Source organism: Lissotriton vulgaris, chromosome 3_1 (genome assembly GCF_964263255.1).
Source record: "Lissotriton vulgaris chromosome 3_1, aLisVul1.2, whole genome shotgun sequence".
Taxonomy (NCBI): Eukaryota; Metazoa; Chordata; class Amphibia; order Caudata; family Salamandridae; genus Lissotriton; species Lissotriton vulgaris.
The window spans coordinates 1,669,180,683-1,669,202,872 of NC_141689.1; the positions used below are offsets into that span (position 1 = coordinate 1,669,180,683).

At 45.5% G+C, this 22,190-nt stretch overlaps 1 protein-coding gene across 1 annotated transcript in view; it reads left to right on the forward strand.

Annotated features, from left to right (window-relative positions):
- ANK2 (ankyrin 2) overlaps window positions 1-22,190 on the forward strand; it is an 874,236-nt gene that overhangs the window by 521,953 nt on the left and 330,093 nt on the right. Inside the window, exons 24-25 of the mRNA XM_086962136.1 lie at window positions 15,951-16,092; window positions 21,706-21,808. Of these exons, the coding sequence (XP_086818262.1) occupies window positions 15,951-16,092; window positions 21,706-21,808 (245 nt within the window). The remainder of the gene's footprint in view (window positions 1-15,950; window positions 16,093-21,705; window positions 21,809-22,190) is intronic.

A 22,190-nucleotide genomic window follows, 5' to 3' on the forward strand; every position in this document is an offset into this window, starting at 1 on the left:
GGAAGAGGTGCGCAACTGTCACTTGTGCACCATCACGAGCCAGGATCCAGCGCCACATTGAGTAATCACGGAGGACCTGTGTCCAGAGCCGTGGTCAAAGCTGAGGATTGATTTCGGGACATTCCCCAACGGGAGAAACACGCTTGTGCTCATAGACTCTCATTCACGCTTCCCGATAGTAGAGGTGATACCCTCCACAGCATTCCCACATGTCAAGCTGGTCTTAGATCGGACCTTTGTAAAGATGGGCCTGCCCGAAGAGATACGATCGGACAACAGACCGCCGTTTCAAGGCAAAGACTTTCAGACATATCTGGCGTCAAGAGGTATTCGCCACCAAAAAATCACTCCACAGTGGCCACAGGCAAACGGAGAGGTTGAGAGGTTTATGCGCACAGTGAATCGTGCCCTTCGGATTGGGGTTGAGAAGGGAGAAGAGGCGGAGGAATGCCTATCTCAATTTATTAGTGCGTACCGACAACACCTCATTGCACCACCAAATGCGCCCCGGCACATCTACTGTTCCGGAAAATCCCTAGAGACTGCGTGCCGGCCGGCTCCGCCTGGCAGCCGCCAGAGTTGGATCAGAACCCCACCCAGAACAGAAGACCACTCATCAATGACAGAGCCAGTCGGGTTCAAAGGGCTCGGCCTATGTCCCTCGTGGTTGGTGATAGAGTGGTTCTCAGAAGACAGGTACCCTAATTGGAAGTATCGCACCGCGTATGAACCGGAGGTATGGGAAACCGTCAACATCCAAGGCACCATGGTATCGGTAGCAAGAGGCACGCGAGCCGTCACACGGAATGCGTCATGGTTCAAACAAGTACAGTGAGAATGGGAAGCCGCCGGACAACCATCTGAGAACGCGGAGTGTGAAGATGAGAACCCTGCATGTGCTGAGACACCACCATGCCAGCGCAAAGAAGTGGTAGCTCCACCGAGGACCAAACAGGAACCTGCCACCAGCCAAGAGGGCATCCCTGGAAGCCCCAGAGACCCTGCGGAATGCCACGAGGTGACGGAAGCCAGCGGAAATCCCTGGAGTGAGAGGTACAGTCTCCGGCAGAATCTGACTCCCAGCCAAAGACTCAAAGACTATGCCTGGGGCCTGGGCAAGGCTCAAGGAACTCCCTAAGCGAGACTATGTATCCGTGAGTTTGGAGGGATATACTGATGGAGCCACCCAGCCCAGCCATACACGCATACACGCACGCACACACCCCGAGGGCCGGCTCGCCCGAGGGTATAAATAAACGGGCGTGAGACCGTTCGTGGTCTTTGGCCCAGAGAAGTAGCCAGTCTCCGTGTGACTCATTATTGTGTATTTAGGCCCCACTCTGTGGCATAGGTACTCCCTGCCCCCTTGTGTGATTTCGGTCACCACAGCAGGGTCTGAAATATGTATAATATCCTGGGTAGTATTGTCACCTTGTATGCTGCCACTCCCCCAAGAAGAGAGAGAAATTTGTGTTTTCCGCCTTTTTTTTTTTTTAAAGACCTTTATTACACAGATATATAAATACACATCGTATAGCCTACAACCTTCAGGGCCGGCCACGTACGGATAATTTCTGTCAAATAATTTTCAAATTAACACAGCCTTTTAGCCGACAACCCTGGGGCCCGGCGGCGTGGTTTGATAAGATGTGTACCGGTCAGTCAATGCGTGTCTCGGATAAGTCACAGGTCTAAGGTTTTATATGTTTTAGTCCTAGAACTTGATAACCGTTTACATTAACTATTTTAAAAATATACATATATGGTAGGCACTTCTTTAGGCAGCCACAGCAGCGTGATCAAAAAAACATTTCGGTTATGTAGGTAGTGTAGACCCAGTGTTTCCAGACACTTATGCAGGCACCCCTTCATTTATCTGCGTTGTCCAAAGCGATCTCCCATTCCCCCCTAGACATCATCATCGTCTTCATAGTCTGAGTCTATAGTTTCATCCTCCGGCAGATGGTCACAGATCTCTCCCCGGTACACGTTCCACGGGGTCCATATCTTATTCCACCTACGTGGGCTAGCCCTGGCTGCGTATACTGCGGGCTCAGTAATCATTACCATGTCCATATTTCTACACCATTGTGCTAATGTGGGGGTTTCTGCTGCCCCCCATTTCTGTGCGATATCTCTCTTTGCTACTATTATGCCAACAGTGGCCCATGTCAGCCCATGTCTGGACAGGTCGTTGGGGTCCCATATATTCAGTAGACATTTGCGCGGCTCGGGTACTAAGGATATCTCCAACGTCTGTGAGATAGTTCGCATGATCTGTCTCCAATAGTCAGTTATAGGTGGGCAGTCCCATATAGAGTGTAGAAATGTGCCCTCTTCCCCACAGCGGCGGAAAAAGTAGAGGGTCTGTGCCCGATGTATTTTATGAAGTGTAGTTCTGGTGTAGTATACCCTGGGTAAGATTTTAAGTTGCACTAGGCGGAATCTGGCCGAGTTACCCATCTCTTTCGGGGACGCCAATGCCTCGTTCCATTCCGAGTCGTCCATGTCACCTAATTCTTCCACCCATGTTTCTCTTAGTTTTAGTGTAGGGTCTGGTAGGTTGTTTATCAGTTTTCGATACGTGAGGGAAGTGGCGCTGCATTGCATGTAGTCTGTGAGCAGCCGGTCCTCCAACGGGGAGGCCTCCGGGACTTCTGTGTCTGTCGGTATCGCCGTCAGCAGCGCATGACGAATTTGTATGTATCTATAGGTCTTGGTCGCTTCCAACTCATACTGTTGCTGGAGTTGGGTGAATGGAATCACTGTTCCATTATCCCATAAATCACCCACCGTAGAAATACCGATGTTGTTCCACTGTGTAAAGCCCTTACAGCATCTCAGATGTCCGAACACCCTGGTGTCCCACAATGGGGTTCGTTTAGTGATTTTGTCGCTCCAACCCAATTTCGCTTGAGCCGTGTGCCATAGTGTGGTCGTGTGTTTTGTGGGTCCTACTAGTTTTGCTGCCAGTCTTCTGTCATAGAGCATCGCAAGCATATTATCCGAGTTCATCTGTTCCCTATCTGCTTTGTGTGCTGGGTCGTCCTAGGAAGTGTGTAGCCATTGATTAATGATCTTAAGGTGTGCTGCCCAGTAGTACGTTTGTATATTCGGCAGCGCTATCCCCCCCTCATACCAACTTCTGTTTATCTTGGTGTGTGCTATTCGTGCTGGACGATTGTTCCCTAGCAGATTAGACACCAGTGCCGTTACCTGCCGGAAGTATCTCGGCGCACCGGATATGGGGTGTTGTCAAGGGCATATAGGAATCTCGGCAGGGCCATCATTTTATATAGGGCTGCTCTGCCAAGGAGAATCAGGGGTAGTGTCGCCCAATGTTTTACATCGTGTCGCAGACGTTCCAGTGGCGGTTTTAGGTTTTTATCAAAGAAGTCGGAGGGGCTCCTAGTAATGTGGATGCCTAGGTATTTGAAGGAGTCGTCTACAAGTCTGAGGGGGCAATCATCGTGAAGTGAGGGAGTAGGGCCTCGTATGATAAACAACACTGACTTTGCCCAGTTTAATGTGTACCCTGAGATCTAAACGTGCCTGTCACATATTGTCAGTAGTGCCGGTACACTTTGTTCCGGATCCGTTAGGTATACTAGCATGTCATCTGCGTATAATGAGAGACGGTCTTCCCATCCCTCTCGCCAACTAATGCCTTTCAGCAACTGTGTCGATCTAATCAGTGTTGCCAAGGGTTCTAGTACAATCGCAAACAGTAAAGGCGACAATGGACAACCTTGACGTGTTCCTCTCGCCAGTTGTATCGTGTGGGAAATGTGCCCATTTGCTGCGATTTGAGCCATTGGGTTAGTGTACAGGAGTCGTATCCATGCTATGAATTTTGGGCCAAACCCCATTTGTGACAGGACTGCAAATAAGTATTGCCATTCTACCATGTCGAACGCCATCTTCGCGTCTAGCGAAAGTATCACCGCTGGCGACGACGATAGCGTGGCCCATGCCAATACTCCGTGGACCCGCCTGAGATTAAGTGCAGTGTTTCTGTGAGGCATGAAGCCAGATTGGTCGGGGTGGATCAGATTCAGGAGGTGGGATATCAGTCTGTGTGCCAGAAGTTTTGCCAAGATTTTTGCTTCTGCGTTTAGGAGGGGTATTGGGCGGTAGGAGGTGCATTCCGCTGGCGGTTTGCCGGGTTTCGGAATTGCCACTATCGTCGCAGTCTGCTGGTCTGGTGGGAGTTCGGCTGTGGATAAACATTCGAGGTACATCGCTAACAGGGGCCCGCTAATCGTGTCGGACATAATTTTATACCACTCTATAGGGATCCTGTTTGGTCCCAGAGCCTTCCCGGATTGCACAGCATGTATGGCCCGGTGTATTTCATCAACAGAGATGTCCGCCTCCAGCTCGTCAACCGCTTCCGAGGTCAGTGTTGGGATCTCAGTGTGTCTGAGGGAGTCTCATGCCTCTTCCTCTTTTACAATTCTATCTGGGGTGTAGACCATGTGGAAGTGGTCCGCCAGTACGTGAACTATCTCCTCAGGACGTGTCTGAGCTATGCCGTCCTTAAAATTTGTTGTATTCCAAGTGTACTTCCCCCTTTTTTGTCCAACCAGGCCAGCATTTTCCCTGCCTTGTCCCCCATGTCATAAATTCTATGTTTGGTGGTTGCGATGTTTTCTATTGTCTGTTGTGTCAGATGATCTCGGTATCGCTGTTGGTGCATTTGCAGGGTGTGTGCGGTGTCGGGTGTGGGGTCTGCCGTGTGAGCTGCATTTGCTGCGCGTAACGCTAGTTCTAGTTCCGACAATTCCTACTGCCGTGTTCGTTTGTAGCTAGTGATTGATGTTATTGCCTGTCCCCTAAGAACTGTTTTGTACGCTTCCCAAAGTATGGATGGAGAGGTGACTGATGTTGTGTTTTCGTCAAAATAGTATTTAGTCGCTTTTTTGAGTTCTTTTTTGATCGTAGGGATTTTGAGATAATTTGCATAGATGGGAAATATTCTCTGGCGCGTTTTCTCTTGGGTGGATAGGGTTAAAGGAATCGGGGAATGATCAGAAATCCCCCTGGGTTGTATTTCTATTTTATCGATGTGGTGTAGTCCATCACCTTACGACGGGAAATAGTCTATGTGTGATAGGCTGTTGTGAACCATGGAATAATATGTGTATTGATTTGTAGTGGGATGCATGTGTCTCCATACATCCACCAGTCCCAGTGCCTCAAGAAAGCCTCGGAAACGGAAGGGTCTGGGCGGGTGGGATCCGGCCGGGAAACGATCAACCGTTGCGTCTACAATCGTGTTAAAGTCTCCCCCTATAACAATATCCCCCACAGGCAGTTCCAGGAGGAATTCCCCCAATGCTGACAGCGTGACCGAGTGGAGTGTCGGAGGTATGTAGACGGACACCACATTTAGTAGTCTACCCTCCCACTGTCCCTGTATCACCGCAAAGCAGCCCTGCCTATCCACCTGCGTGTGCATAATAATGAACGGGGAGGATTTCTTTACTAGAATGCCTGTTCCTCTAGAGCCTGACTTGAATTCGGAATGCACTGCCATTCTATATCCTCTTCTATCTAGCGCCTGGCACTCCTTCCCTGTGAGATGCGTTTCCTGCAACAAGACCAGTGCCGGTCCCTGCCTTTTTATAGCCTGTAGTACTAATTCCCTCTTGATTTTGTCTCCCAGACCTCTTACATTCCAGGACATCAAGCCTAGAGGGCCCACTGGTATTATCTGCGCCACTCTGTCATTGTTGGTAAGGTGTGGGTTGTGTGCCATTGTAGAGGTGTCTAAATCTGTATACGGGTGACTTTCCTTCTGGTACCCTGGGTCTACCTCGTAGTTGTGTATGTCTGGTGTGGTCGCCGTCGTGTGCCGTTAATACGTTCTGAACTTGGAGAACAAAAAATAACTCCTTCCTACCCCGCCCCCTCCCTGCCTCCCTGCTTAACGGACATTGAAATGCCCGACTCCCCAACTTACCAGACTGCTTACCCATTCCCAAAACCATTGTACTTGCTTGTTGGGGTGAAAGGTCCCGTGGAGGAGGCGGCCCCGTTTACCCTCATCGGCTCCCCTAGTTCGGTTCCGTCAGACAGCACGATCTTTAGCGCTGAAGTGCTGCTAGTAGTGCAGCACCCGGTGTTCATGATCCCAATCCGTGGTCATCTTCTCGCATCACAGGCCCTGATAAGTGTTCCAGAGTGTTTTTCCCCCACTGTAGCATGGGGTTCGACTTGGACCTCTTCTTGTCTGTTCCGGTGGTTCTTGTTCGTGCGGCGGGGTGGTCCAACTTGTCGCCAGCCTTCCAACCAGTCTTGCGCTGCTTCTGGCGTATCAAAGAACCAGGTTTTATTGTCAGCCACTACTCGCAGCCTGGCCGGGAATAGCATAGAGTATGGCATATCCTTCGATCTCAGTACTTTCTTGACTTCTAAGAACGTCCTCCTACGACGGGAAACTTTGGCCGTGTAGTCCGGGAAGAAGGCGATTGTGGAGTTCTAGATTTGATAGGTGGTGAGATCCTCGCTGCCTGTAGGATAGCGTCCCTGTCCCTGAAATTGAACAGTCTGGCCAATATCTGTCGGCGGGGTACGCCTGGTTTAGGTTTTCCGCCGAGAACTCTTTGCGCCCTTTCCACTGAGAAGAAGTTTGACAATCCTTTGGGCTGTAGTCTTGTTTTAATTAGCTCCTCCACATAGAGATCCGTTGCTCGGGTGCCCTCTGTCTCTGGAACCCCAAGAATTCGAACGTTATTTCTTCTTGTGCGCCCTTCCTGGTCGTCCAGCTTCTCTTTAAGGAGTTTGTTGTCTACCTCCATGCGTTCCACTGAGGATTGTAGTTCGGACACATCTGCAACCAGTGATTTCGTGACTATCTCTACCTCTTTCACTCGGTCAGTCATTTTATAGAGGTCCGCACGTAGCAGGGCCATGTCTGTGGAGATCGACCCTACTGTGGCCTGTACCTGGGACAATGCTTTCATAATGTCTTCCAGCGTGATCTTTTTAGTCCGATCCCCTTCTGGCGATTTTCCTGTGGGCGTGCGTGTTTCAGTTTGGGGCAGGTTGCGTTTATCATAGACGAACTTGTCCAATCTCCCCTGTGTCGCGTTGTTTCTCGAGCCTTTGCCCATCATTGCGCCGACTCGCAGTCTTTCTGCAGCCGGTCAGGCACGTGGCTCCCTACGTATAGCCTCACGTAGATCAGTGCCGCGGCGGCCCGCTCCAGGGACTCCCGCACCGGTCTGTCCACAATGATGCCCGAATGGGAAATGTGCTAGTTTGGGAGTGGTCAGTAGACACTGCACCGCCTCCCGCTCTCCTGGGGCCAGGCCTGTATCAACAATGTCCTCCTGCAGCCCGCTCGAGCATCGTGAAGTGAGGGAGTAGGGCCTCGTATGATAAACAACACTGACTTTGCCCAGTTTAATGTGTACCCTGAGATCTAAACGTGCCTGTCACATATTGTCAGTAGTGCCGGTACACTTTGTTCCGGATCCGTTAGGTATACTAGCATGTCATCTGCGTATAATGAGAGACGGTCTTCCCATCCCTCTCGCCAACTAATGCCTTTCAGCAACTGTGTCGATCTAATCAGTGTTGCCAAGGGTTCTAGTACAATCGCAAACAGTAAAGGCGACAATGGACAACCTTGACGTGTTCCTCTCGCCAGTTGTATCGTGTGGGAAATGTGCCCATTTGCTGCGATTTGAGCCATTGGGTTAGTGTACAGGAGTCGTATCCATGCTATGAATTTTGGGCCAAACCCCATTTGTGACAGGACTGCAAATAAGTATTGCCATTCTACCATGTCGAACGCCATCTTCGCGTCTAGCGAAAGTATCACCGCTGGCGACGACGATAGCGTGGCCCATGCCAATACTCCGTGGACCCGCCTGAGATTAAGTGCAGTGTTTCTGTGAGGCATGAAGCCAGATTGGTCGGGGTGGATCAGATTCGGGAGGTGGGATATCAGTCTGTGTGCCAGAAGTTTTGCCAAGATTTTTGCTTCTGCGTTTAGGAGGGGTATTGGGCGGTAGGAGGTGCATTCCGCTGGCGGTTTGCCGGGTTTCGGAATTGCCACTATCGTCGCAGTCTGCTGGTCTGGTGGGAGTTCGGCTGTGGATAAACATTCGAGGTACATCGCTAACAGGGGCCCGCTAATCGTGTCGGACATAATTTTATACCACTCTATAGGGATCCATTGTCCCAGGTGCAGCCCGCTCCAGCACCCCGACCCACCCCGGATAGCGAGGCGTGAGGTTTGCCTCGCTTCTTCCTCTCTTCGGGCTCACCAACCGTCCCTCTTGTGTGCGCCATGTTTTGCGCTCGCAACAAGGGGCCGGGCAGTGTGTGTGGCCCCTCGGCGCCGTTCTACTATCCGGTTAGGGTGGGGGGGGGCGGTATGGGCGCCCGCCAGGGATCCTGACACACACAGCTAACTGGCGATATGTTCCAGCAGCAACGCTCAGCGCCTGGGTCACTTCACTCGTGTCTGCTCCTCGTTGGATCTTCCCTCGGGATTACGTGTCCCAGACCCCGCCTCCGCATTGCAAGTGTTCCGCAACGGCGCCGCCGCCGTTCGGGCTCCGCCACAAGATGTGAGGCCGACTTCCGGTCCCTCGCCGCCAGATCGCCTTCACTTCCGCTCCGCCTTGGGTTGTCACTCCAGGTCGGGGCTTAGCGTCGCTGTGCAGGCCTGCGCCGGAGAATACTCCTGTTCTTCGCTGCCCGGGCTCCTATTTTTACCGGAATCGTGCCGATCAGCGCTGCTCGGTCCCGAATCACAGGGACTGCCTCCTGAGGTATCGATAGTTCGGATCAGTGTACGGATTGTTGGCTTGGAGCCGCCTCAGTCTCGGAGCTCCCTTTATATGCGGCTGCCATGTTCGGCTGCTAGCCACGCCCCCTGTGTTGTTTTCCGCTTTTAAGCTTGCATTGTACTTTGCATTTCAAGTGGTGGACTTTAATATCCCGAGTTGTTGCCAACATGGAGGCTAACACCAAGCCTAAGTAGACTATATGAGTAGTAGCACATCGCAGAGTAATGAGCGCTTGCACTTTTGATACCACTGTCAAGGGGTTGAAAATTTCAGAATTTCAGATTTGGTGATATAATTTTAAACCCTATATCCGAGCAAAGGAGGGATAGTTCGCATACAATAGAGCATCATTTATTTGGGTTATTGAGGTTTCGGACAATGTATGTAAGAGTATTGAGGGGATTTAGGACCATAGGTATGTCTCCAGAAGTTGCAATCAAGTGCCTCTTGTGTCTAAAGTAGGCCATGCGGACATGGACTGGGCAGTCGGCTATGCCCTCCCAAAACCCAACAACTTCTAAAAAGAACAAAAGCAAAAAGATGGTGGAGGTAAGCAGGGCTGGGGTGGGAGTCGATGGATCCTGTGGATTGGGAGACAAGGGGCCGATCACTCTGTGGACCTGCTCGAGTGCCAATTTCTGACCTGCCAATATTTCTTGTTTGAGGACGTTCCACTTTGTTCCTCTATGTACTTGTGTCCACTCCGGGTTCAACTGTTGTTGTGGATTCTGTGGCATGTCTGTTTCAGTCTCTCGAACCAGAATGTTCAGCGCCATGCCAGCCTCTCGAATGGACTTAAGGGACCAGCATCTGCCCTGTCACTCAGACATAACGCGAAAAGGATGTCCCCATCTATATATGATCTTGTTTTTGTGCAGGAATGTGGTGACCAGTCTGAAGGACCTATATTTGAATAGCGTGATCTGGGATAGATCCTAAAAGATTTGGATGTCATCGTCATTTTAGCATCTTGATCCCCCACTTTTGGCCACCTGGAGTATCAACTCCTTGTCTTCTTATAGTGGAAGTAGACCAGCATGTTGGGAGGGTGCTATGGGCCCTGTCGATTCGTAGGGGGTCCAGGCCATGGTCATCAAGGATGTGATCGGCTAGGTTTGGATAAAGCTTCTTATGTCCTTGCCCTCTTTGCCCATGCTCACACCTCTGAGTCAGAAGTTGCGCTGGCGGGGCCAGTTTTGAAGGTCTTCCTGTTTTCAATGAAGTGCTATCAATTGATTGTTCATGGTCACCAAGCGGGAGCCTTATTCTTCTAGGTCCAGTGTGCGTTCATCCTGGGTTATCTCTACATTTGCTTGTTTAATATGTCACCATTATTAAAATTAATTGTCTTATGCCTCGGTTGAAAATTTAAGGAATGCTAATGCTGGTTGAGCAGTTTCCAGGCTCTCATTTCAAAGGGAGCTCTTCCATTCCTCATTTTTCAATGCAAAGTAGGCTCTGCAAAAAATTAGGATAATTGACCACTGACTTATGGAGTGCTTAAAAAATATGGATAATGCTTTGGGGGAAGTTTAGTAGGTTTTAGCTCTCACTATGTGATTGCACTCCAATGCATATAATACTTGCAAAACAGTTTCTTGAAATGAAAAATTAATTATATTCATGGTTACCAATACAACAGAAAAAGTTGCTTCTGGCTCCCGCTCACTTAGACAGAACAACAAGTGATGATGAAATACTGCAACCAATCTTAGTCATTAGTAATTATGCTTGGCTGCATTCCAGTTAATCATTTTTAGTTTGACTGTGTCATTATATAAGGGGATGAGCCTTATGCCAATAACTTTTGGCTGCACCCCAGGAAGATGGGGGTGACCAAGCTGCCTGGCCACACCCGAACACAGACAAACCCAGATTCGTTCCTGCCTTGTTGGGTCCTGGTGTAACTTCAATTTCATGGCACAGCAAGGTAATGGCCCATATCTGGCCATAAGCCACAGATTTCCACCTGCAGCACCTCCATCATCTAACATATATTCTGAAACACCTAAAAGAGACAAAGTTCAAAATTTTTAGAATAGTTTTTGGGACTAGGAAAGGTACCATATCATTGTATAACATGGCATTTTCTGGCAGGTGCTAGTCTGGCTTCTGGGTAATGAGTGTGATGCACAACATTAAAATAAATAAAGCTTTTCTATCTATATATTTCATATATAGTTGTTCCATCTTTATAGTGTATGTGTATATCATAGATGGTCATGGGCTGCTGTGGTATGCCACCGATGGTGAGGAAAGTAAGGAGGTATGGAAGGATGGACTTCTGTCTCGGGTAATGGACTCCCACTCAGGGTCATTTCTTGAGATGTCCAGAAATATACTGCTTTTACCGTGAGTGGGTTCCTGGGGAGGAAGAGGGCAAGCAAAGGCTCCAACGGCAAAGTATGAATGAAGAGCAGCATATCCTTAGTGGGTGCGTCACGCACACTCGCACATTGGTTGCTAAGAGATTGGACAGAAGCGTAACGTCCTCCCCATCAGCTAGTGGAACCCCACTAGCTTATGGTCTATGGTCTTTGTTTATGTGTTAGGTGGCCAGACTAATGGCTTTATTTACAGTTGGAAAGATGGAGTACTCCACAACAAACCTGGCGCAGTACCCTCCCAGCCAAACTCCCAGTTTGCCTGCTCTATTTATAGTCCAGGGAACCGTTATATTGCTGCTGGTAGAGCCTCGTCTGGCTCCGCCTCCTAGACTGACAGCCCCACAAACACTGGGCCACTGCTTTAATTACCTCAGGCTGTCAGTCTTGTTTAGGGTGGGCGCTCTGACGTACTTTCTTCTGTTCGACACCTCCAGAGAAAGCGTGAGAGTCCTGAACAGGAAACATAGAAATGACCTCACAATGGTAGAAAACTTCCAGTGTGTCAGGGACGTTTGTTTTTTTGTTTTGCAAAAACAAACACCTGCTTTGGGAGGATGGGTTTGTAAGGAAAAAAATATATATATATTTTCTGTGTGGGAACATTAAACATGGCCCTTGCAGAGCAAAGCCACCGTGTCTTCAGTGGAGCTGCCATGGTGACGGTTTCTTTGAAGTCTGCCAGGACAAGGGAGTGTGCCCCACTGTCTAGTGGAACGTAGTACACCCCGCCAGGTTCTAAATAGGGCCCAGTAATATTTTAGGGGCCGCTCCACAAAGTTTGCAATGGTAGCCATCATTTTGCATCATACCACTGGTTTACAAGCCGCCCCCCATTTGCACCTCTCCCCGCATTCCAGCGACTGTCTTAAATATGCAAAAACTAGTATATGCTAATCGATTGTCTGTTTGAATCAGCTTCTGGTTTGGTTCAGGCTAATCAGTGTAAACGTGTATTCATGTGTTTCATAAACAAGTCTACATATCCGTAAATCAATAACATTTTAGGAATGGGGACTCACTCCCCACCCCTCTTGACTCTTCATAGAACTACATTTCTTTTCAAAGTCGCTTAAAATGGTGTACATTTTATTCTAGCTCTAGACTTCTATTGCCATTAACACTCCAAAAACATAGGGCCTTATTTATGAGGCCTTGCGTCACTTTTACGGTGTCAGTGCATCACTTTTTGAGAGGCACCGGCGGCATACAAAATGCGCCATGTCGCGCCCTATTTAGAAAGTGATGCATCTAGGCAGATGCGTCACTTTGTAAACCCCTGCGCCACATAGTAGCTGCACCAGGTATAATGTATGCAGGGTGGACGTTCCCCTGCAAAAAGCCTCGTAGAAGTGGCACTTTGAAATCTATGAGATTTCAGTGTGCCACTTCTAGGACGCCATTGGGTCAGTATCTTACGCCTGCCTCACAGCAGGTGTAAGACTGACTCGTTCCCTTTCACATGGGGCTTGCCCCTATGTGAAAGGACACATTGCTGTGTTCAGACATGCCCCAGCAATGCATCTCTTTTGCGCCTACAGATACTTTAGAAATACTGATGTATCTGTAACTCCTTGTGACATGATGCATCATACAGTAAATATGACCCATCCATCATGTCGCAAGGAGGGCGCAATGAGAAATGACGCATCGCTGTTTTCATGCAGCCATGCGTCACTTCTCATAAATAAAGCCCCTAGCCATTTTCTGGAGTGCACGTTATTAAGTGATAGCTTCATATTGTTATGTTGGTCACTGCGTATTGGCCCATGGGGTGCTGTTTAATACAGGCTGCAGCCAGCGCGCATTAGACTCATACACCGGTGCAGGGCTCTCTGATCTCAAGCTACGTCCCGAGACACATCTATTGGTTTGTCTCACGTGACCATGGAACATACCATAGGGCAGGGTGAGACACCCCTCCCACCACATTGCACTTGTGGTTCAGGTCTTACAACGCCTCCCACCAAAAGGAGAAACAGACCTAATATAGAAGGATATTCAAACATGAAGAGCGTTTTGGCAAGTGTGCCTAAGGAAGCCCATTCCAGTTCAGTTTTCGTTATAAATACATTCTGCGATAAAGAGCATACACCACACAATACATACAAGTTATTAGCAAATACAACTTTAAATCCCAGGCAGTGAAAGCCCCACGCTACTCTGCAGCGAGTCTCCCGCCATCCAAGATCAATGTTTTGCGCAACAGTGCCATCTGCTGCAGTTCTAATGCAAGACATGAAGCTTTTCAAAAAAATAAAAACAACGAAGATTATTTTTAATGTAATATGCAAATGCAAGCTTTTTACGAGTTGCCGTACCTACCGATTTTTGCTCCTGCGATGGCCCTTTTATTAGCAGCCCACGTCACTCGTGACGCCTGTGGTGGATCGGGTGTGTGTGTGGCCGCACACCTCAAGGGAGTGGGTAGTAAACTTGTGCCTGCTGTGACACTAGAACGTGCCCAGTAGGACAGTGCATTCCTCCCAAACTTTATTAAAACAAAACAAACCAACCTATGGAAATAAAACTATGCACACAAGACACCACTTAGTCTCTCAGCCTCGAGAGGCAGTCTGCAGGACAACGGTGGCCAGGTGAAGCATCAGCTGCTCAGTAACCTGCAGTCAATCAAGAAAGTGCTGCTTATTAACATTTACATTGAACAGTGGCTTCTAGCTCCAGTAGTCTGTCTCCACGAGAGGCAGATTGTAGCACATAAGGCCTTTTCTCTGCTCTGAGAGCTTTTCTAAGTCCTTACCTGGACATTCACCTTATATCTTCAAGTGTAACCCTCCTAGTTCATTCTGTCTTCCAAGGTGCAAAGCAGGGCCTTCCCTGGCTCAGAAATGAATCATTTCCAGACCTCTTCTCACACTTGCATTGCTGTACTCAACTGTTTCCTCATTGACAACAGAGCAGAGCCCCTCCTCCTGTCACACAATTCTAATGTTGACTTGAGAAAAATTCTTCTCTGGTTATTTTTACAACCAAGGTCAACACACCAGATAAGATACCCTTACCTCTGCCTCACATCTTTTTATATCTATCTCACTCAACATCACCTCTTGCTTTCTGTAGTGCTACCTCCCTCTATCTTGCCTCTCTTTCTATCCTATTTACCCTGCCTACCTCCTATGTCTGTATTTCATTCACCTTCTCTTTACCTCCTCCTCTCACCGTCGTTTTCTCTACTTACGCCTCTCTGTACTCCATGTCTTTATTTAAATGTAAGTCATCAGGTCATTTACTCCTCATAATTCGCAGTTACACATTATGGAGATTTCTTTTGTAGCCCACAGGTATGTACATTGCACTCAGGGAAGGAAACTCATTTCAAGTACATTTTTGAGGTCCGAAATGTTCAGTAACAAGTATCACTACACATATGGGAATTTCGTGTCATGAACTCTTTCCCTCAAGGCTAATTTATCTGATGTATTTGAAATCACACCCACTCAATTTTCCCAAGGTCCGTTTTGCTTTCTTAACCTGCAGAAATTTACTGGTGGAAAATGGCTGGTAAACATTGAAACATGCACATTTTGTAGCAGAAAGCACCAAAATCCACTTGTACTCCCCAATGTGTGTGTGGAGGCGGGTGAGGCCATAATATGTTATCGTTATCGCACCCATTAAATATCTGAACCAGAGTTATCAGATTTTGCCAAGTGAGGTAAATATTGACCCCAGTCAGAGGCATTTGTATTCAGCCCATTATACAACAATCTTTAGTGTCCTAAATCATCAATTGGAGCTGGTTCTAAAGTGCCTGGATGGAATGTGTATCTTGATGTGAGCTATACAAATCCCTCTCACTCATTTCTTGTTTATTTGAACCCTAAATATGTCTCCTATGTAAAATGTATTATGAGTAAACTTCTAACTATCCGCTCAAGTCTGACTCGTGGCCCTTAAGTGGCTCTATATGTTGCACAAAACTCCAAATCACAAGTGGATATGTGCCAGTGGAGCATTTGGTGTTTGCCAGATTGAGATAAGCAGATTATTTGCGCCAATAGTGAAACTCTCAGAAATAGACTATTGGAATGAAATCAAACGACAGAGTTGTTTGTCTTGTGCTTGCTGTTGTAATGTATGTGTTAAAAGTTTTTTTGTCATTGCCTAATTAGTCCTGGTTTCAAACATTCTGAGTAACCCATTCTAGATGAAAAAAGTGTGCTGATCTCATTAACATGGAATCAAGAGTGCTCCACAGGTTTCCTAAGAGTGCTCCAAATCAGGGGATTTAATTCTTAGATGTATGCCAGATTTTCAGGGCAACCACTTGATGCGGCAGATGAGTTCCATTTGGATGCTTTGTGGAAGTTATATACATCTGGCATGGCTCCAGTTCTCATGAACCCAAGTAGGGCACCCTGCTGTACGTAATAATAGAGTGAATCATTTCTAGCCCCTATGACTATGTTGATAATTTTAATCATAATAAGAAATCTCTTAATAATAGATCCCAAGCCTGAAACTGAAAGTAATCTGGTTACAAATAGAGCATTATACCACATGGCATCACACAATAGCTGCATCTATGTCTGGTACCCAGGGCCAGGGACCGAATGTTGCAAAAGAAGCAGGCATGACCTCCTCCTGCAAAGTAAAAAGGTGACCCAGAACGGAGAAGAAATAGAGGGCAAATGGTTACCACCACTCCATTTTGTCTAGAATCCTGCTTGTGACAAATCACTGGGATGGTGTCAGTGGATGGAAGCCTTCAGTACTTTCTTAATGTTTCCACAAGTAGATGATACAATGACGGGCGATGGAGGGGAATATCTTCGAGCTGAGGACCTGAAGGAGCTCGGAGACGACTCTCTGCCCAGCAGCCAGTTCCTAGACAGCATGAACTACCTGCGCTACAGCTTGGAAGGAGGTCGCTCGGACAGGTACTTCAGTCACTATATTGCAGCTTCTCATAAGACTACTTACATCCTTTAATGAAGATTTTCAAATTACAGTCATATACTTACTTTCACAATAGGTACTGTTTGGGACTGTATGTGCAGAACAGGCCAAAAGGGAGAGGCAGGCAGATGTTCAAGAAAAGTGAGGCTGATGCCTCTCTGCCCTTAGCCCTTAGAATGTACAAAATAACATGTAAAGGCAAGAAATATTACTTTACTTAGTGGACAAGGAGCACTAACGTTTTAAAATCATGTTTTACATGGAGTGTCATTTCTGGAGATGCACAGGAGAGCTGTTGAAATTGTTAAAACTTGATAAATAGAAATGTGTAAGCAATGACATTTCTGCAGTGAGTACCAGGAAGTACACATTGGGCAGTCCCTTGCTGCTGTTTGTGTGCACCTTGCCCCTCTGGCGTGTCATTCCACCATAACACCTAGCGCAGACGTGTGAATGGGCTTTCCTCAAGGCAGTAGTGCTCCTGAGGCAACACGCATCCACTCTTCTACGAGGGGCAAGCCATCATGCCAGGGAAGCGACACAGCTTTAATGAATGTACTGGGGGACCACTTCAGCTTGTGCATTGGAACCATACATAAATCTCCTCTGGTTTTATGCACTAATAATCTTATGTAATACAGTCCCCTGGGCCATATTGTGTAAAATGGGAGAGCAAGCAATGAGACTTTCACCTATCAGAATGGAACTACCTAATGCACATAGAGAATGTACGGGTCATCTTCGCCCCAGCTAGAACCCAACTATCTAAGAACTCACATAACAGCTTTAGATAAAATTATTTGTTTGAGTGTGTATATACATATACACACACATAGTTTTATATATATATATATATATATATATATATATATAAATATATATATATATATATATATACACGCACACACTCACACACACACATATATATATATATATATATATATATATATATATATATATATATATATATATATATATATATATATATATATATATATATATATATATATATATATATATACACACACACACCCACAAATCTGGAAAAGACATAGCTCGAAAACAAACAATGATGATTTAAGGTGTGTGAAAATTGTGTTGGTTGTATTTGAAGTTAAAGTGTACATATTTTGGTATGGACACTTTAAGTTACTAAACATGAAATTCAAACAAGTGTTCAGTGCATCCACAATGAATATGTTTGTGGTGCAGTTTAATGTAGTGAACTTAATTGTACATTATTTTGCATATGTTTTGGTTAATCTGAAAACCGGATTGGATTTTAATGTTTGATGGGTTGAAAAGCCAGGCATTTTAACATGATACTTTTGTGAAGCATGGATCTGCTGATGCATGCATCACAAGTAGTCCATGGTAATACATGATTACGCCATTACTAATATCATGGATTTTACAATGTAATATGCAAAGTATTCCATTTTTTTTAACTCTGAAAATTTCTTTTAACCTTCTAATTTTCAAGGTTTATTATGGCCTTACTTTTTAACCATTTTGCTTTCTGTTTTATCTCCCTCTCCTCTACCTCCTCTTTTATTTCCCACCTGCACCCTCTAGTATTATGCCTAGGTAGGTATCCATCTGCATGTCAGCATCATCTTCCCATGCACCTGTGTGATGCGAGTCACTGAGGCTTAATCCATTGTGTTGGCTTGGTGATGAATGTGTGCCTTATTCTGCTTGATCTGTAAATTTGGACATCAGTGCGAGAGAATATTTTAAATTAATATAGGTTTGTTTCATTGAATGAGTCCAGATATGTCTAGACTAACATTGCAGGGTCTGCTACGTAGGAAGGTATACCTGTTTGCAGATGACAAGAAGACCCTCAGCAAATCTTATGCCTCAAAACGAGTGTGATCATGAGGGATCAGCGATAACTGGAAAATAGCTGTAGAGGCTTCAGCCAAGTCAGTGCAGTTTACAGACAAGTCATATATTTTGGAGCAGGAAACCCCATTGCAGGGTGTGGGACAGAAAATCAGTTTTTTCACACAGCATGTGGTCCTTAAGATTATGATATCCAATAACGAGTCAAAAAAATTTGGTAGCTTTTAGAAAGGACATATGACTGTATGTAAATTGCATCTTCTAAGACGTCGAGATTAGAGACTGTTCCGAGGAAAGCTATGAAGTCATTGCGAAGTCAGCCTTAAAACCTTGAGTGACAGTCCCATGTGTATTTCTGGAAAGACTGAAAGTATAACAGAGATATTTTGAAGAGGAAAATGAACCTGGTGAAGACATGGCTCTCAAACAAACAATGATGAATTGAGGTGTGTTAGAGGCCTTGAGAGTAAATGTAGGGTGCAGCTCACAAAAATATGAGGGGAAAAATAGTGGCCTTGCCAATGAATACACACACACCTGGGGCATAGACAGTGAAGGGGACCATAGTAGGAAAGCAGATACTGAGCCTGTGTCTCAATAGTCAGAGGTGTGGGAGTAGACTGTGTAATGAACAGGATTTCACTTGTTTGGGGTGGATGATCGTCATCAATTGTGTGCAATGGGAGGCTACATACGAAAAGTATTTCTTGGTAGGCACAAAATAGAAACACCCTTTTCTACATCAAAGTCGTGAAATCCAATCCCTCTGTAGTAAAATCCCTCCCTAAGAAATGATTCAGAAGTGTTGCGGGGCTATAAGTGGTGGAACCTTAAGGACGTTCGGGAAAAGGCTCTGTTTCTCTGGGCTACAATGAGCATATAAAGCATCACATTTGGATTTAAAATCTGAATTGTTACAGGATGGTCAAGTAATACACCTCTATACCGGGTTGAAATTCGTACCATTTCTGTCAGCAAGAAGAGTGGTCGGAAAGGAAAAACTTGATAAACATTCTTCTTCCTGTCCATAATTTGCATAATTTGTGAGACCCATGTTCTTTAACAGTTTCTCTACCCTGGTACTTTAATATTCTCTATTATTCTCAGTGGCGGAAAATACATTTGAAATATGCATTGCTTTCAGGCAGATATTGGTGGAACACTAGACACCCGCATTGGTACCATTTGACAAACACAGACAAATTACATGAATAGGCCCCTTGCTCCTGTCACAGAATAAATGTCCAGTATAAGTGCATAGACCTGTTCTCATGGGTGTGCCATGCCTACTTTACGAAAATTACCCGGAATAAATGGTCTGTGTTTTAATATTGAATTTTTACTTGAACCCCAAATGCACATTACCTGGGCATATTGCTTCAGACAGCAGAGTGCCAACAGAGATTAGGAATGGGTAATTCTAGAGAAGAGAGTCCTAGTGATGCAGGGCTGTCTTTGTCCTGCTAACTCAACATTGGACCATTCACGAACTGAACCGAGACCAAAGTCGCTGAGTAAATGCCATCCCCACTTTGTACTTCATCAGGGGCCATTTCAATCCAAGTCAAACAGACAAAGGGCCAGATATTTATTTCAATGTTGTAGGTAAAGAAGTTTTTTTCACTCATATTAAAATGGTGAACTTGGTGACATCAGTGAGACAAACTAAGCCCAAACAATGCAAGAGTAAATGTTCTGTACAAATAATGTTATTGTTGTCATAGTACAAATACCTCAGCGTTGAGGGAAAACCAGTGTCAGTTAAGGTTTGGATATTTGTGTCAAACCTGTGACCTTCCATCTCTTGCCTGAAAACTGGAAGACTTTGTGTTCTGTCGCAGCAGAGATGTGTCCCTAATCCTCAGCAGGCACGATACTTACAACCGGAAGCCTGAGGTTTTGTATCTGTGAGTGGGCAGGTGATGAGGAAGGAGGTCAAGAGCATTTGAACCTGATTTTGCTTTGATTGACATGATGTGCAGGGCCTCAGAGGCACATCTTTCAAAACAGAGCATGCTCAAGTACAGCTTGCCTTCTCACAAGAGGCATGCCAGCAGTGCTAATAATGCCTTAAGAATATTAAGATTTGGGAATTTCTTTCTCAATAGTGCATTTCATAAGCTCCCTTCCAGGTTTAGAACACTCCAAAAGAGTTACTTGATTGGCCAAGTGAAACTTGCATTTACTTAGGGGTTTACTGGGATTAGTTAATTCCTAGTAGATGCACGGTGAAGTCAATTGACGGTCTGGTAACTGAATGGATTAACCACATTTTGTCTCTGTTGCTAGTCTGAATAATGCACAGTTCTGTTTTTGTATAAGACCAGAGCATACCTGTGATACAATAGCTATCGACATTTGAAGGCGGATCTATAACTATTTGGAGGTGTGTGTGTGTGATGTACAACCTTAACACAAATATTTTAACTGCTAAAGTAGCAGTACCAAAACATAAAGTCAAAATGACACCCAAGCACACAGTGAAACTGCACTGCTGAGGAAGAGAGGTCATTTGAGCTTCTTTCGAGTTATCACTTCATTCCATCCTACTTATGAATGTCTTACTATGCAGTTTACCTTCCCTTCCTCTAGGAAATGTCCTATAAACCGATTGAAGTTGCCTTGGATACGACCTCCTGAGCACCCTTAAAATACCGAAGGGAATTCTTAATATATTGGGTCTGCTGAGGAGCAAAAGGAGAACGTTTTTAGTACTCAAAAATGTAGATGTTTAAAAATACGGAGTACAAAGCATTTCCATGGGCCTGATTTCATTCTCAGATATGTTAGTAATGTAGCGACAGTTTCACCTCTTCCATTTGACGTAGTACTGCTGCTTTAAAAGAAATAAAACAATATATGAAATATAACATGTTCCTTCTCCAGCAAACATCCAGTTATTGACATCAATTTTTTAGTGTTTCTGCTTTGCTCTTACTTTCCCGCTGCTGCCACAACCCAACAGCTATACTGCTATGTGTGTGTCTGTCTGTGCACATGTCAGTACCATTCAAAACATTGCAGATGTATTTATTTGCTTGCTGCTTTTGAAAGACCTCAGATCTACAGACAGGATTTTATTTTTCATCAAGCATGTGGTCGAGCACAATTCACTGTAGTATGTACCTTCCAGGGGAAAGAACCTATCTGCAAACTTTGAGATGTTATAGATGGAGAAGCCAAAGTAATGCCTAATCAGTTAAACAAAACATGTATCAGAACCATTTTTTCTTTCTCTGCATTAAATCTTGTGTAGTAGAGGTGGTTTTTACTACCTTTGCTCTGCATTGTTATTTTCAAAGGGAGGTAAGGTGTTTTCTAAAATTCTGAAGATTTTTGTTTTGGAGTTGTTTAGTAAGCGTATTAACATATTTATGGTCTTAAATTTAAGTAGCACAGAACCAAACTATTTGTAAGAGGCAACATAAAACAAGATGAACAGGAATGGGATGTGCCGGTCCAATCTTCTCTGCTAATTTTATCTCACGAGCAAAGTTCACGGGCGAAGAATGTTGGACAATTGGGGCCATTTCAACTGCACTAAAACACATGCTGCCCAGGGACCAGATGAGATGTGTGTCCCTGTACTCATTGGTTTCTAAAATTCCCCCTGGAAGTTGCATCAGTTGTTAACATTACCCTGTTTTCACTCTCCTGCCCACCACCCTTTCTACCATGTCATCTTCACAACACCAACACTGCTGCTGCTGCCACTGTGTCTTATTACCAACCTGCCAACCTACCAGCCTCCGATCCTTCAGTTCTGACAGGTCGCACAATCTGAGCCACGCCTCCTACCTGAGGGATTATGCCATGATTGAGGATGCAGTTATCCCAAGCCACCAACAGGTATGTGCATACTTTGTTCTGATGTGGTCTTTGGTGATGGGTGTAGTGGTCTTCTTGTTATAGGTTAAAATAGTTGTCTCAATATTGCAATCTTACCTTTTCTGGTACATTGGCATAAATTCAGAAACAATACATCTTTCATGCTTAATGACCATTGTGTGATTCTCAAATAACTATTCCAATTTACACATTGTAGATACTGCTTTTGCTTCCTTAGATTTGCATATTTCTCTGGATTCACAAAAAACAAGATTTGTAAATATTATGGTTAGGGAAATATGCATTTTATCACAATCCTTCCTTTTCCTGCTAAGCAGCTTATTTAGAGTCTGGTGGAGTGAGTGGTGAAATCAGAGCACTGCTTAAATTGATACTTTGTCCA